Genomic DNA, 15772 nt, shown 5'->3' on the forward strand with positions numbered 1-15772 from the left:
ACAAGCCACGCTGCTTCAAGGGACGGCTTGCACCTGTCACCCTGGGATTCGGATATTGGCTAAGGCTCTTGCCACCCCATAGTGCCTTTTTAGGCAAGGCTCAAATTCTAAACCTACCACCCTAGAAAACAAAAATGGGAAGAAATTGAGGGTAATGCTGCTCAATGCCAGAAGTCTAAATCTCAAAATGCACGCACTCGAGGCCCTTCTCAGTATGGAGAACATCGATGTCTGTGCTGTAACTGAAACCTGGTTCAAGGCTCCTGAGAGCACCCGGCACTATTAGGTTTTACCTCATATCATGCGTTCGCCCCAAAACCCGGACCACTCCACAAAAGGAGGGGTGTATCCATATTCATAAAGGATACTCACACCTCCAGGTTGGTGGCAACGCATGAAGCTTGAAACCATCCAGGTGCAACTAACAATAGGCAAAACTGCTCTACAAATTGTAGCATGCTACAGGCCACCCTCTCAAACTCAGGAACCCCACACAGCCTTCCTGAAGACACTGGAGGGTATAAATGTATCTCCAAACACCATCATATTGGGTGACTTCAACTACCGAATATAGACTGGGAACATTACTCAAGCCCTAACTTTCTAGCCCAACGGTTCCTGGAGTTCATAAATTCAAATGCCATGGAACAGCTAGTCACTGTTCCCACGAGAGGAGAAAATATACTAGATCTCATTGTCACAAACATGGGGACAAAATGCTCCACACCGGAAGTATATCCCTCATTGGTGAGATCTGATCATAAACTAATCTCACTGGAAATCCACAACCCCCCCCCCCCCCCAAACAAAAAGACCATAGTGAAGAACTTCTCTAAAGCAAACTTCACACTACTCAAGACTGGTGTGGTATCCTTCAAGGCCCCTGAGTCAGAGGAAACCACAACCCAAGCTGCGGAAGCCCTTACAAATGCCTTCTATGAACACCTCCAGGACTGCATGGATCAGGCAATCCCAAATAAAACCAAGACTCTTTCCACAAAGGGCAAACGTCCAGTCTGGTGGACCCCAGCCATTAACAAACTTTACAATAAGAGGAGAAAGCTATTACATGATAGAACAAAATCCATAAAAGGGAAGTCACCCCTGATCATTATTAGTAAAAAAATACGAGCACTCATAAAATCAACTAAGGCCAATTTTGAGAGAAAAATTGCCATGGATTCAAAGGACAATCATAAGGCCTTTTTCAGCTATGTTAGGAACCTGGGTGGAAACTCACAGATATGCTCAGAATTAGTCCAAAATGATACAAAAATCACTGAACCCACAGACATTGCCAACATACTGGCAGACAGGTTCAGTGCAAACTTCACCCCTCTCCCCTAAAGGAGAGATAACTATCCCAGCCGAGTGTAGCCTCCCGGACATCTCAAATGCGCAGGTGAAAGCTGCTCTCTCTAAAGCTAAAAACACAGCATCAATGGGACCGGATGGTGTCCCCGGCTGTGTGCTACACGAGCTAAATGAGGAATTAAACCCGCACATAAGGCAGCTGTTTAATCTCAGCCTTACCACAGGATACGTGCCCAAGGAGTGGCGACGGCAACTGTGGTCCCACTCCACAAAGGTGGCGCCTCACGGACCCTGGTAATTACCCCATAAGCTTAACAAGTCTAGTCTGCAAAGCTATGGAGAGGATCATAATGGAGCTCATAAACAAAGATATAGGGGACTTGCAGACATTGGACCCGACCCAGTTTGGCTTTGTCAAGGGAAGATCATGCCTTTTGAACTTGGTCGACTTCTTGAAATAGTCACCAAGGCCATTGATGAGGGAAAGGCAGTCCATACAGCCTACCTTGACCTTGCAAAGGCTTTGACACAATACCCCACTCGGTATTGTAGAAAAACTTACCAGCTTAAATGTAAACCCATATGTCACAAGATGGGTTGCAAACTGGCTTAAGGACAGAACCCACAGGGTTAGAGTTGCTGGCGCTGTGTCAGACTCCAAGCCGGTCACAAGTGGTGTCCCACAGGGCTCGGTCCTTGGCCCCTATTGTTTGGCATCTACTTCTCAGAAGTACAGGCCAACATGGGAGGACTTTGGCTGACAAAGTTTGCAGATGACTGCAAACTGGGCCATAGTGGAAAGTGCATCGGACACTGATATCCTTCAGAAGGGACTCACGGAAACAGATAGCTGGTGCCAGAGCCATGGCCTGAAGTTAAACGCCAAAAATGTATAGTCATACCCTTCGGGAAAAACAAGGTAACCCCAAGCTACCATATAGGTGGCAATCCACTAAGCACAGAAGAGGTTATCAGGGACCTGGGGACCCAGGTTGACAGTGGCCTTTCTTTGACACTCACATTGCTAAAGTGGTTAGAAAGACCTTCTACATTGCCCACCTGATCATGAAGGATTCACATCCAGATCTAGTGAGGTCATTGTTCCCCTGTACTCTTCACTTATCAGACCAATGATCGAGTACAATGCCCCATTCGGGATGTATCTCACCGACATCTGCAGCAATTGGAGAGACCCCAAAAGTTCCTCACCAAAAGGATAAAGGGACTCCAAAATCTGTCATATGCTGCCAGATTGAAGAAACTCCAGCTCTATTCAGTCGCATACCGCCTGCTCAGAGGTGACATGTGCCTGACATACAAGGCCATGTCCAACCCGGAATTAATGGACATGCTCCACCTCAAAAATCCAAATCCACCAAAACCACTAGAGCAAGCGACTTAAACCTTAGCACGGATATAAATAGGACGTGCTGGAGGGATAGATTTATCACTCAGAGACTCCCTATGCTGTGGAATAAAATCCCGGTCCATGTGAGGCAGAGCACCTCGCTGACTCTGTTCAAGAGAAATCTAGACCTGTGGATGGGAGATCGTAGGTTTACCCCGGGAATCATCTCTGGGTCACTGCTGGACAGAGGCACAACAAACTAATGGGCACAGTATTTTTTCATATAAGGGGTGGCGTAAGCCACAATGATTTGGGCTAGGCTTATAAATGCCTTAGGGCAGATAGCCTAGTATAAACCTATGAACCTATGAACCTATGAACCTAAGATAATAGTCAAGAGAGGGCTGGAATTTATTGGAGAAAAGTGGCAAAGGAGCCAAGGTTTTGGGAGCAAATAATTAGAAAGGGAAATAATAGAATGGGAAGAGGCCAAGAATTTATATGGACTGCAGGTTAGAGATTGATTTCCCTATCAAGGATTGATATCAGAGTATAGGCAAACAGAAAGAAATAGGGGGGGGGCTAAATGAAAGACCAGCACTGGTAGAGTTTTTAACAGAATCTAGAACAGAAGCTGCCATTTAAAAAGGAATAATTAGTAGAGGATCTAAAATACTGTATGATAAGAATCGATTACAGGAGCTTAGAAAGGAATGGGAAAAGAGACTGGATAGGCATTTCACAAGGAGACAATGGGGGGATATATGTATATCTCCCAAATATGCAACAAAGTCTAGAAGATTTAGGATCTTTGCCTGGAAGTGTTTACAGGGGTATTTTATACACAAAGTAGACTCCAAAGAATTTTTCCTCAGATGGATAGCAAATGTTGGAGGTGTGAATGGCAGGAAAGAGGTGGCTGGGAACATATTTTTTGGGAGTGTAATGAGCTAGCAGACTTTTGGGATTCCCGGTGAACCACTCTGTTGGGGATACTGGGGAATGGCTTTGACTGACTGGGGAAATGATGTTTTGAGCTATGATACAGAATCAGAATTGCCTAGACATAGTAAAGCCTTGCTGAGTCTAATTATGGTGGCTGCCAAAAAAGCAATTACTACAAAATGGAAATCAAAGTCTAGAATAACTTTACTAGAAATAGGGAATACAGTAAAGATAAGACGTTAACAGATAAAACAACTGAAATTGGGATCTTCAAAAATAAGCAAACTACATAGAAAAAATGGGAATTGTAGGAACAATAAATGCAGAGAAGGAACAAAGTTTAAGAGGCAGGATTTGAATGTACCATATATCAAGCTTAACTGACAATGACTGGATAGATTATAAGTGATGTATAATGTTTTCAAATACAGTTGTTTCAATAGTGTCTGTGATGTATAATTTTGCAACTAAAGTGGTGTCAATGTTGTTTGTTTTTCATTTATATAAATGTAAGATTGCCTATGTCATATGTGATAATTTAATAAAGGTGTTTATCGAAAAAAAAGAGGTCATAATATTGAAATAAAAAGTTGTAAATTTAATGTTCACAACTAAAAACTATTCTCACTAAGCACTTTTGTCCCTCTCGTGTGGGATTTTCTCAGAGTGAAAAGTAAATGTAAACAAGGTGACAGCATTTAAATGTGCCTTTAACCAATCACAACCAGGCAAAAGAAACACTGGGCTCAAATAAGCGTACATATAACTCACTAAAAAGTTACATGACAGCATAAAAACCTATCACAATGTGTTAAATTGTAATATAATGAATATGTTCAACCCAAGAAAAACGCCAACAGTTAAAATAAAACAGGAATAAGAAACATTAAATGAATTCCTTACTATTCATTGATAATTGCCATGATTTAAATAATTACAAAAAGTATGAATAAAAAATTTTGTTTAAATTGTTTAAAAATTCCTAAGTACTAGAAACTGGAAAATTAGCAATTATGATATTGAGCAATTAATGCTTATTGTTTCAAGGAGGTGCCCCTATGTTTCAACATGTCTAAAAATATGGGAACCATTGAGATCTGCATTGTTGAGATTTTTAACCTTGTGTACGTCTATTTTTCACTCTGAGGATGTCCCACACATAGGGGGTGGGGGGAGATAGGAATGAATCAGCAGATTTTGTTTTCAATGGACTGTAGAGTTCATGAGTTTTTTTTAAAGGCTGTGGCTATGATGGGGAGCCCATATTCAGGTTGAACAAGGAGAATTCCTGTGTCTATTGCAGCTCTAGCTGGTGTGAAGAGAAAGGGAGATATTTTCCAAGACCAGAATAAAGGAGAACTGATCATTTTCCTAGTGTTTCCAATATGGCGTCGGAAGTTAATTCTAGCCATAAACCTAAGTATCTAATGCGAACCACTGAAATCTGCGTTGTAGAGATTTTTAGGATTTTTTTCAGATTTTATGTGATTCCAAATATCATACTTTGTGTTTTGGAAGGGTTTAGGATGGTTTATGGTTATGCCAAGAATTAAAGGAATAGAGGTCAGACTGAAGTTGGGTTTGAAGAGTTGAACGTGAGGGACTAAATCAAAGAATAACCATGTAATCTGTATAAAGAGTGATAGGAAGGTTAGGGAGATCAGAGGGTAGTTTGTTAATAAAGACTGAAAACAAAAGAGCGGTGAGTATGGATCCCTGGGACACTTCTCTAGTAACGGGTGCTGGAGGTGACAGGGATGAGCCTATTTTGACTGTGAAATACCTATTTGTTAAGAAATGCTGGAACCAGATGACAGTGTTGAGGCTAACCCTGATTTTTTGGAGAGAGTAAAGGAGAGGGAAATGGTCAACAAGATCAAAAGCCTTGGTAAGAGCAATGAAGAGTGCTCTCGAAATGCTTCCTTTATTCGTGTTGAGAAGGATCTCATCTGTAAGTGACCAAAGTACTGTCATTGTGTTCCAGCCAGTCCAGACTCTATGCTGTTTAAGAGTGAGAAGGCGGTACTATTAGATGTAAGTGGATGGTTGGTTGTAGATTAGTTTTTCAAGTATTTTCCCAAGTACTGGAAGGATGGAGATACGGCGGAAGTGGGTGGCATTTTGTGGCTGAGGATGTTTGGGAAGGGGTTTAACAAGAGAAGTTTACATACATCTGATATACTTTGAGTTAAGCAGAGGTTATAAATATACTGAATAGATGTTGGTAAATTGCAAAGTCGTATAAACAAAGGGAGAAGGTCATCTGCATGATGGGGTGCATTCAGGGGTATGTTTTCTAGTAGGAGGTCAAAGTCTGTGTGTGTAATTTCTTAAAATAGAAAAAGGGGATAAAAGTGAGGGGGGTTGGTTGAGTTGAGGAGAGAGGTACAGGTTGAGGTACTAGGCAGGTGGCCAAATTTCTTCAGAAAGTCAGAGGTTGAGAGTTGGCCTTGAGATGTCTGGATGTTGATGGGGTAGAAGTGGGATCTACTGATTTTCAGCCTGTGAGAAGCATCCTGGCAGAAATGTTTGGGTTTACCTGGCAGAGCTAGTTAACTTGCAAAACACTAGAACATCCCAAGATGGAAATACAAACTTAATAAAAATACAAAAACCACCAACAACAGAAGGATGAAGAAACTGAACTACACATCCTTATTTAGCACTTTGTCTCAGCACAGACTTCTACAACAGCATTTTTATAGTTTAGGGCAGCTGAGGTGATACTAAGAAAAAGGGATTTAAATTTGTTAAGACAGGCTGGAGGAGGAAGGCAGACAGCTGCTAACAGATGGTGTCTGTTCTTCCAGGAGGGAGGTTTTAGAAGGATCCTGTTGGGTTCAGTATCAGAGGAATTTGCTTGAGCAATGACAGTTGGTTTAAGGTTGTTTTTATAAAGAATAAGAGTACCTCCACCCTCTCTACTGCCAGGTCTTCTGTCTTGGAAGTATTTGTAGGAGGGAAATAGATGCTGAAAATAGGATTATTTTGTTTGAGCCATGCTTCAGTGACAGCTGTAATATCGGGTGAGTGGGTTGTCAGGAAAAGGTTTATCTTTTCAAGTTTATTAGGGATGCTTTGGACATTAATAAATTAATACACAGGAGAATGTGGACGTGTTGGGAAAAGTTACGGGTGTTATGGGATGGGAGGGACCTGGACTGGATTCAATATTTGCTCTGAGAAGGAGTATGAGCAAGATAGGGGTGAATTTATTGAGGTGTTTAGGAAGTCTGAGGTGGAGTTGCTGGGATTTGGTAGATCTGGAGAGATGAGATAAAGGGAGTGTGCAGCTGAGTTGCATGCGAGTGGTAGGTGGAGAATGGACTGTGTAAACAGCTGGGGAAGGTCTTGGGGTTCAAGTGAGTGATTGCAGGGCTTTGCGGTAGGCAAGTAAATTGTAGATAGAGAGATGTCAGAAGATATCAGGTTACTGATGGAATAGTGTAGTTGGTTAAAAGGCCGACGTAAGATGGCGAAATGGAGAAGCATTGTGGAGGGTAGAAAAGGAGTTCTGAAAGTAAGTGGCAGGAGTCTGATGTCTGGAGATGATCAGGGAATGCATATGGAAAGGTTAAGGGGTTGAGAATGATGTGTTGCTTATTAGTGGATTTATTTAAGTGTGGCTGGTGATGAACTCTATAGAAGTTTATAGTGGGAATGTATTACATTAACATGGTTGAGAAAGTCGGACTTAGATTTAGTAAAGTTGTGTTTACCTTTAATGGGTGGTCAGAAGTTTGTGGAAGGAGAGTGGAGACAGTGATATATAAACTGGACAACCTGTTCCAAGGAAGATGCTTCTGCTCCTAGGTCCCTTATCTAAATCTGTTTTCCTACTCACCACATTGCAGTTACTCAGTGTAATACAAACCCCTTCTTAAAAATAAATTACTCATGACAGCATCTCTCATATCCTTTCTATCAATGGCTGTGGTGGCAAATAGACAGATACTATTGTGATGGTTTCTCCACCTAGATTACCTTTTATGCTTGCAAACATTCCTTCAGAGTCTTCTAGGTTATCAATAACTTGTACGTTTTATCTAAGATGTATTAAAACCACTGCCCCCTACTACTTTTATTATTCCATGATGTACTTGCTTCCACACTTAGTATCCTCACCCTATTTAAATATTTTACTTCATCGTCTCTTAGGTATGTTTCCTGCAGGACAACTATTTGGTGTTTCCCTCTCTATAAACTTCATCACTATTTCGTTTTATACTGTTTATTAATCCACTGACATTCAAAGTAGCCATCTTCAAACCACACTTCATTTTTAGTGGTATATATCTCTTACTCTCACATCCACTTTTTATACCACTTTTCTTCAGTTCCGTATCTCCCACTTCAATCTTCCTTTATAACATGCTTCTTTCAGCTACTGCAACTTTATTATGTAAATCCCTCCTTCTAATCTTGCCTTCTCTCTGTAGAAGGTTTCCTTGTGTATCCTACTTCCCCACTTTGCATTTAACATGTTATAACTCCCCCTCCCCCTTTTCCTATGTACATATTTACATATTTAACTTCCCTGCAGTCAGTCCCAAAGACACTTTGCTTATTAGCGACTTGCTCTCACCCCTTTCCTGCCATCTTAAGCAGTTGTTGCATTGCAGTTGAGCTGTGTACCCTCCCCTTTTATTTTTTACTCTTTTTACTTCTAACCTTGAGCCTGCTCGTTTTGCTAATTTTCTTAGCAATCCATAGATCATACACTCTCAGACTCCCTTCGATCTTCTCTCACACTTGAATTCCTAGCTTTCTTCCCTTTTTCTGACTTCCTTAAATTTTCTTATTCCCCTTTCCTCTCCTTTTACGATTTTTATGTCTATTTTGAATACTTTTTATTACTATACTACTGCGCAATCCATTGTTATTACTCACGCAGTTTTTTTTTGCCTAGCTGATATATGTGGCCATTTTCTTTCTTTAAATGACCCGCCTTTTTTTGGGAGCCACTTCAGCTGTACCATGGGCCATCTTTTTTCTGTCAACCCCTCTGCTTCACCTGCTTTTGAAGTCACTCAAGTGCTGCCTCTGGCTCCTGAAATGTGCATGCCTGACTGTGCATACATATTTTCAAACTTGTAGGGTAAACGAGTTGCCAATGAAAACATCTGATCTTACACATTTTTATCAGTGGTGAAAAAGCATTTTGTCTTCTTGTCTCCAAGGAATAATCACTATCCAGGAATACCAATGTGGTCATCAAGTACTATTTTCTTTCCTGGTTGCCAGATGTCTTGCAGGATTTTCTCTATTATTTCATAGGAGTGAAGCCTCACAATGATGGGTCAAGGCCTCTCCCTCTCTCCTTCCTCTGGGCTCCATGTGGTCCAATGAGTCCTTTCTATTTGTATGTCCACTGCTAGTGTACTGGCTCATTGACTTAGTCATTTGGCTGCATCCATCTTACAGACCACTCCTTCCTTTTTCTCTGGTATCTGTACACCTTTCAATTTCTTTCTTCTTGATCAAACTCCTAAATCTGTAATTTTAGCCTCTCCCTATTCCAATCTAGCCTCCACTGATTCTAAGCACGCTTTTATCTGTACAATTTCATCTAATGTAAGTTTTATAGCTGTAGCAGGCTTGTTCAACGTGCTGTCCACTTAATTTATTTTTTTGTTGATTGTTCACCCTTTCTTGTAACACATGCTTCATTTCTCTTAATTGGTGCCAAATTGTGCTTACTGTCACTTGCTCTTCCCAGTTATCCTCGTTTCTCTACATCCCCATATTGTCTCTTCTCTTTTCCACCTTTGTTGAGTTTTTTTTTCTTATTTTTTTCATCACATTCATACTAGTCTGATCTTTCTATACCCACCAGGCCTTTCTTTCCAGCTCCTTTTTTCCTTTACTTTACTATTTAGTATTTTTTTTTTATTTCTTTGTAAGGGGGAGCAACACATTCTTGCTGTCCTTTAGCAAGCTGCCATACATAAAGTCCCCACCCCACCCCCCTCAACAGCTGTGCTATCCTTGTAGAATTATCAACTCCTTCTCCAGCAGCATCTGTTCATAATATTCTATGATGCAGTCTGCCCAAGTTTCTGCCCTATAAGACTGTATAAAAATAAATTGCCAGTGAGTCACTTAATAGGCACAGCATGTAACTTCTAAGTCTTCGCTTACTAAAAATAATTATAAAGGATAAAGCAGAACTTAGCAGATGCTACCTGTCATTATGTAAGCACGCCAGACTGCTGAATATGTATAAGACATTTAAATAGAATAATTCCTTATTTCACATCTAAATAAAGACAATAAATGCCTGATTAAGTACCTCATCACTTGTCTTATACCAGGAGCAGCAGAGATGATTGTGGAAGTGGTATAATGCCCAAACCATATCGACTGGTTGCTGTGGTGGCTTTCTTCAGCTAATGCGGCTAGCTCAGTCACCCCGGTCTATTTAAAAAAAAAAAAAAACAGTCAAACATCCACATTCCCCAACCATTTAAATTAGCCTGCAGTAAATTCTGCCCTCCCATTCACCGCCTTTCTCTCTCTCTTGTTTATATCACATTTTATTTACGTCTTGATTTCATTTATTTTAAACACTGATTTTGTTTATTTTAAACAGTATCTTAATTGAGCCTTAAGAACATATCATCATACTGATGGTAAAGATTGCTAAGTTAGCTTTCAAATAGCAGAACAAGCTGTGAAATGGTGACACAGAGTAATTCAGAAAGGAAACAACATTTTGATTTTTGTGCAGAAATGCATACTCTTTATAACTTTCTGAATTGGTTCATAGGCAAAAGTTAAATAAAGTGTTTATCACTGTAGTGCAGGTTTGTTGAAAGGCATGAATATTAGTGCTTTAACTGCAACTTCTTCAGGAGATATATTTAAAAATTTTGAAAAGTACAAAATAATACTTTGTATTTTGGTGCTGACTTGTGCATTCAGCACAAGTTCCCACTTTCCTGTGACTTGCTCACCTAGTTTATTTCTGCAGTCTCAGGATCATTTCAGAGCATGGCCATGGTAGCCTATATGCACTATAGTAAGGCCCAGTAACATGTTAATTAGACTGTGGCATAACAATTATGCAAAAAACAGAATCTCATCTAACGCAATCTTAGTTCATATAAGTTGCCACAGAAGTGTAAAAAACTGTTAGCTGAAGTTGTTTAGTTAATTAAAACTGGTACTTAATTAATTGGTCTTGTACTTGCTGGTTAAACTGGAAATCTGTAGAAATACTGCAACTTTTCCTATATTAACTGACTGCACTCTTCAGATAAACTGAATTTCCTACCGCCTAATCTACTATGCAGACAGTTTTAACCACCAATCTAAATACTCCTTCCAGTCTTTCAAAATAATATGCACACAATACATTTTACTCCATGTTTCAATATATATATACCCAACGATGATTTTTCAAAAACATCACTGCAGCAGTTTTCTGCATTATATCCTACATTCCAGAAATGTATTCTGCAACTGACATAAACTGGAATTTTTCTCCCTGGGTCTATTTTTTAAATAAGAAACACCTTCATTGATGTATCATTTATGACATAGGCAATCATAAATTTACATAAATGAAAAAATACCACATTGACATATTTTCACTTACAAACATTATTCATCGTATATAATCTTCTATATAGTCACTGTCAAACATTGCATGGCTTATTCAATTCCTGTCTTCCCTTAAACCTCATTTCTCCTCAAAAACATTATTTTGCATATACTGTCCCATAATTCCCATTGTTTCTATGTAACTTACTCCTAACTTTTTCTAAAGATCTTACTTCCAGTTCTTTTACCTCTGTTACTATATTCATCAGTTCTAGTACGGTTGGTTTAATCTTCGATTTCCATTTTCTAGTAATTACTTTTTTGTCAGCAACCAGAAATAAACTCAGCAAGACCTTGCTATGTCTAGGCAATTCCAGTTCTGTATCACAGCTCAAAACTCATTTCCTTAAACTAATTTTCTCACCCAGTATTTCTAACAGCGTAGTTTGTAGGGAATTTTTAAAGCCTACCAACTCATTACAGTCCCCAAAAAATATATTTCCAATTCCCCATCACATCTCTTTTTCTCCCCAAGCCTTACTGAAAATGTGGCATCCTTGTTACCAAAACAATTAGAAGTGACTATATCAGTGACAGTCTGCCACATCAATCACAATGGCAAATTTTTGCTGTGATTCACAGTGATGTGATCACAGATGGACACAAGCAAATAACATTCTGACACAGTTGTTATTTAAAAATATATCACACACGTCTACCTCATGTTTCTGTTGTTTTACGTACAGAATTTTAATTTCTTCAAATTAAAGATGAAATTTCACAAATTCTCCATGTTCTAAAAAGTTAGAAGTTAGAAATAAAAAAGCTTTCTTGTTTTTCCATTCAGTCACTGAGGTGGTCACAATTAATGAGCCAGTCGGTTACTGAAAGTTCTAACCATACAGAAAATTTACATGGGAAAACTTTGCTACTTATCAGCTATAGTGAATAGTTTAATGCAATACAATCTTGCTGTTCCAAGGAATGGATGAATAGAAAGAAAGCACAGAGGAAATGAATATGTGTTACTTGCCCTCCTTTGACAGAAGGAACAGTATTTGTTCTGAAACACACCAGAAAGGTGCGAGACCTGACAGATGACCCTGTGAAAATGTCTGTTGACAGGATCATATTCCCATAAAGTGGACAATTGTTGCCACCATTAAAATTCCAGATACATCTAATATAATACAAGTTTTGAGCAAGAAATGATCGCCTGCACAAATAATGTATTTTTTCCATGAAGATCTTCTACACACTTACACAATACGTCTACTATTCATCAGTCTCCAATTCACCTCAGAGCAGCAGGCAGGACAAACCGCAGTGCTGCTTCCTAAGTATTCTGTTTCTCCTTGAAGTGAACAATTCTTCCTGCATTCACTGCCAAATTCATATGCATTATATCCACATGCTAGCTCACCTGCCATATGTACTTCTTGCCAACTGCATAACAGATAAATGTGATATAATGCACAAGTATCTGATGTGCACATATGCCAAAAGAGGCTACTACAAGGGGATATCAGCCTTACCAAGTGGTACAAAAAAAATAAAGCAGTCCATAATAAACATGGGGTATGCAGACAAGTCTCTGCATACAGGGTGTCTTAATAACCAGAAGAAATACTTGTTTTTAAAAAGTGTCTGAAAGCTCTTTCAAAAATTTGTGTTTGTAATGGCATCCAACATTGCAGAAGGTAAGGTAGCCAGGGATTATATTTTATTAATTTGCAGTGCCCCAATTAACTGTTTGTCTGTTGTAGCATCCTCTTCCATGTCTTCCACAGTCTATATTACTTGGCAAAAGTTAATGGTTGAAAATTAATTTGATTGAAAACTCATTTTTGTGAATTATAATTAGTAAAATATGACATACAATGAAAAGTACATGAAAAAATTGCAAAGGTGCAAGCCCCAGTGGGTAGGGCTTTTTGTTTATACCACCTTACTTAAATACACTAACTTCATAGTAGCATATATGTAAAGAAAAAGTATAAGACCACACAGAGTGAATCACTGTCAGTACACAAACTGAAACCACACTGGGAGTTGTTTCTTCTTGGTATGTTTCACTGTATAATATTTTCTTCAAATTGTAATTCGCCAAAATGATCTTTCAATCAAATTAGTTTTTAACCACCTGCAGTCAATGCTGTGGGAGTCAAACAAATAAGGGGATAACTTCTAGACATGGCTTCTATAATACATTTTTTTTACTAAAACCAAGAACACCCGTTCACAAAATGGAAGAGTCCAGCTGCCTCCAGGAAAAGAAAGTTTGATTCAATCACTCCTTTTAGAAACAGACTGCAAAAACATTGTTATATCTGAACAAATCCACATTGACCTTGGCAAGTACAAATCACTACCTATTCATAAAAAAAATGCTAAACGCTTTCGTTTCATAGAAAAAGAAACTTCATCACATAAAAATGTCAGCACCAAACCTTCACCTTTATATATACCCCTTAAAACTGTCAATCATTACAAAAGCATTCTAAGACACCCACCACATTCCATTCATGATTAAAAATGCCATAAAAATTTTTTTTACAGCAACTCTACATAAAATAAAATATATACATATACATATAGCACATTTATCTTTAAAAATTCCATATGCATTCATTCACATTTCAATACTCAATCAACTCATCCCTCTAATGCTTTAAGTTTTAAAATACTAATTGAAGCATGCCCATTCAAAACTGGTCAGCATATAGCATTTAAGCGTATCTGCCAGATCAAGTCATGTGTTTCTAATAATAAAGACCACACTCCACCCCTTTCATTTAGCTGTAAAGTTTCTAGTACTATAAATTTAAAACAATGTCCTTCATTTTCTGCACAATGTTTTGACAGGGCATTTGTCTCTTTTTTAAGTTTAATATCTCTCAGATGTTCATATATACATGACTTAAGCTTCCTGTCAGTTTTATCTATATAAAAACATGCACAACAGCAGCAGCATAAGGCACAATACACCACCCCTTCTGACAAACAAGAATATTTTGCTTGCAGTTTCACCTTATACCCATTAATGGTTACCTCTGAAGCCTCTAATACTGATGAACAATATGAGCAAAACCCACACGTTTTCATAGTACCACTGGTTTGTGAAATCACTTGTTTCTCAAACACATTTTTCAGATTCATCCCTTTCTTGTAAACAATAGATTTTTCAGTAATAAAATCCCTTAAATCCTTGTCACATTTTAAGATTTACCAGTCTTTCATCAGTATATTAGTTATTTGCCTACTATTAACACAATATGTGGTGATGAAAGAATTCTTATACTCCACATCAGTACTTTTTTCATTATTACTAAAACTGCCCACAGGGACCAAATCCATATTATCAGTTGACAAAATTCCTTTCAGGCCTATAGGGTTTATATAATTTGAATAAACTGGTACCTCTCTTAAAGTGGATGCAAAATGTCCCCTTTCTCTTTTACTCAGGACCTCCAGCATAATTTCATCTATTAGGGAGCAGGGATAGCCACACTTAAGAAACATACCTTTCAGAAGGTCACATTCATCCAAGAAAAATTCCATAGTGGACACCATTCTTGCTGCCCTGACAAACTGACCCTTCACCACAGCCCACTTTTGCTTAAAGGGGTGTGCACTAGTAAAATGTAGTAAAGTGTTTGAGTATGTTTCTTTTCTAAAAATCCTAGAAACAAATCTATTATTCACTCTGATAAAAACACATCCAGGAATGCAATTTCTTCCTCACCTATTGCATGTGTAAATTTCAAAAAAAGATGTTGTACTATTAATACAATCCAAAAATTGAGGAATTACTTCTTTAGGGCCATCCCAAATAAAAAAAACATGTCATCCAAAAAACTTGTATAAAGATGACAGTATTGATGGAACCTTGAATTAAACCAAAACGTACGTTCCCAACATAACATTACAATATTTGCATATACACCCCCATAGCCACCCCTTCACGTTGTATATAAAATTAATTCTCACATTTGATGTAGTTATTAAGCAGGACCATCTCCAACAATTATTCCAAAACATTAATTTGTGTCTGTGGAACACCTTTTTCCACTAAATACTCACAAAACCATTTGATTCCTACATCATGTGGAATCACATAATATAAATCCTTAATATCCACAGTGATGAAAACAAATTCAGTCTTGAAATGAATTCTATTTATTTTGTTCAAGAATTCCCTGGTTCCTTCATCACCAAATCCTTCAATTTAATGTCAATAAATTTGGCTATGGGATACGTGATAGACTCGCTTGCATTTACTATTGGATGCACTGGTGGCTGGTGGATATTTTTATGCAACTTAGGCAACCCAAAAATTGTTGGGATCCTAGGAAAAGGGACATCCAAAAAGTTCAGTTCCTCAATGGAGATACTGCCCTCGATGAATAAATCCTGCAAGGCCCTTTTATTGCCCTATAAGCACCATTCAACTGATTAAAGAGCTAGGCTCATATGTTTCAGTTGCTAAAATTTCTTTCATCTTACCATTATAATCCACTTTACTGATTATCACCACCCCACCCCTCCCTTATCAGGTTTCATAATTCGTATAGATTTCTCACCACTAAGTCTTTTCAGCTCTAGCTTCTCAGCCTGAGT

General features: G+C 38.5%; 1 protein-coding gene across 1 annotated transcript in view; it reads right to left on the bottom strand.

The window, feature by feature from the left end:
• Positions 1–15772, bottom strand: part of TMEM62 (transmembrane protein 62) — a 462564-nt gene that overhangs the window by 293510 nt on the left and 153282 nt on the right. Inside the window, exon 4 of the mRNA XM_044073516.1 lies at positions 9900–10024. Within this exon, the coding sequence (XP_043929451.1) occupies positions 9900–10024 (125 nt within the window). The remainder of the gene's footprint in view (positions 1–9899; positions 10025–15772) is intronic.

This window comes from Protopterus annectens, chromosome 6.part0 (genome assembly GCF_019279795.1).
Source record: "Protopterus annectens isolate FY-2018-M chromosome 6.part0, PAN1.0, whole genome shotgun sequence".
NCBI classification, from domain to species: Eukaryota; Metazoa; Chordata; order Ceratodontiformes; family Protopteridae; genus Protopterus; species Protopterus annectens.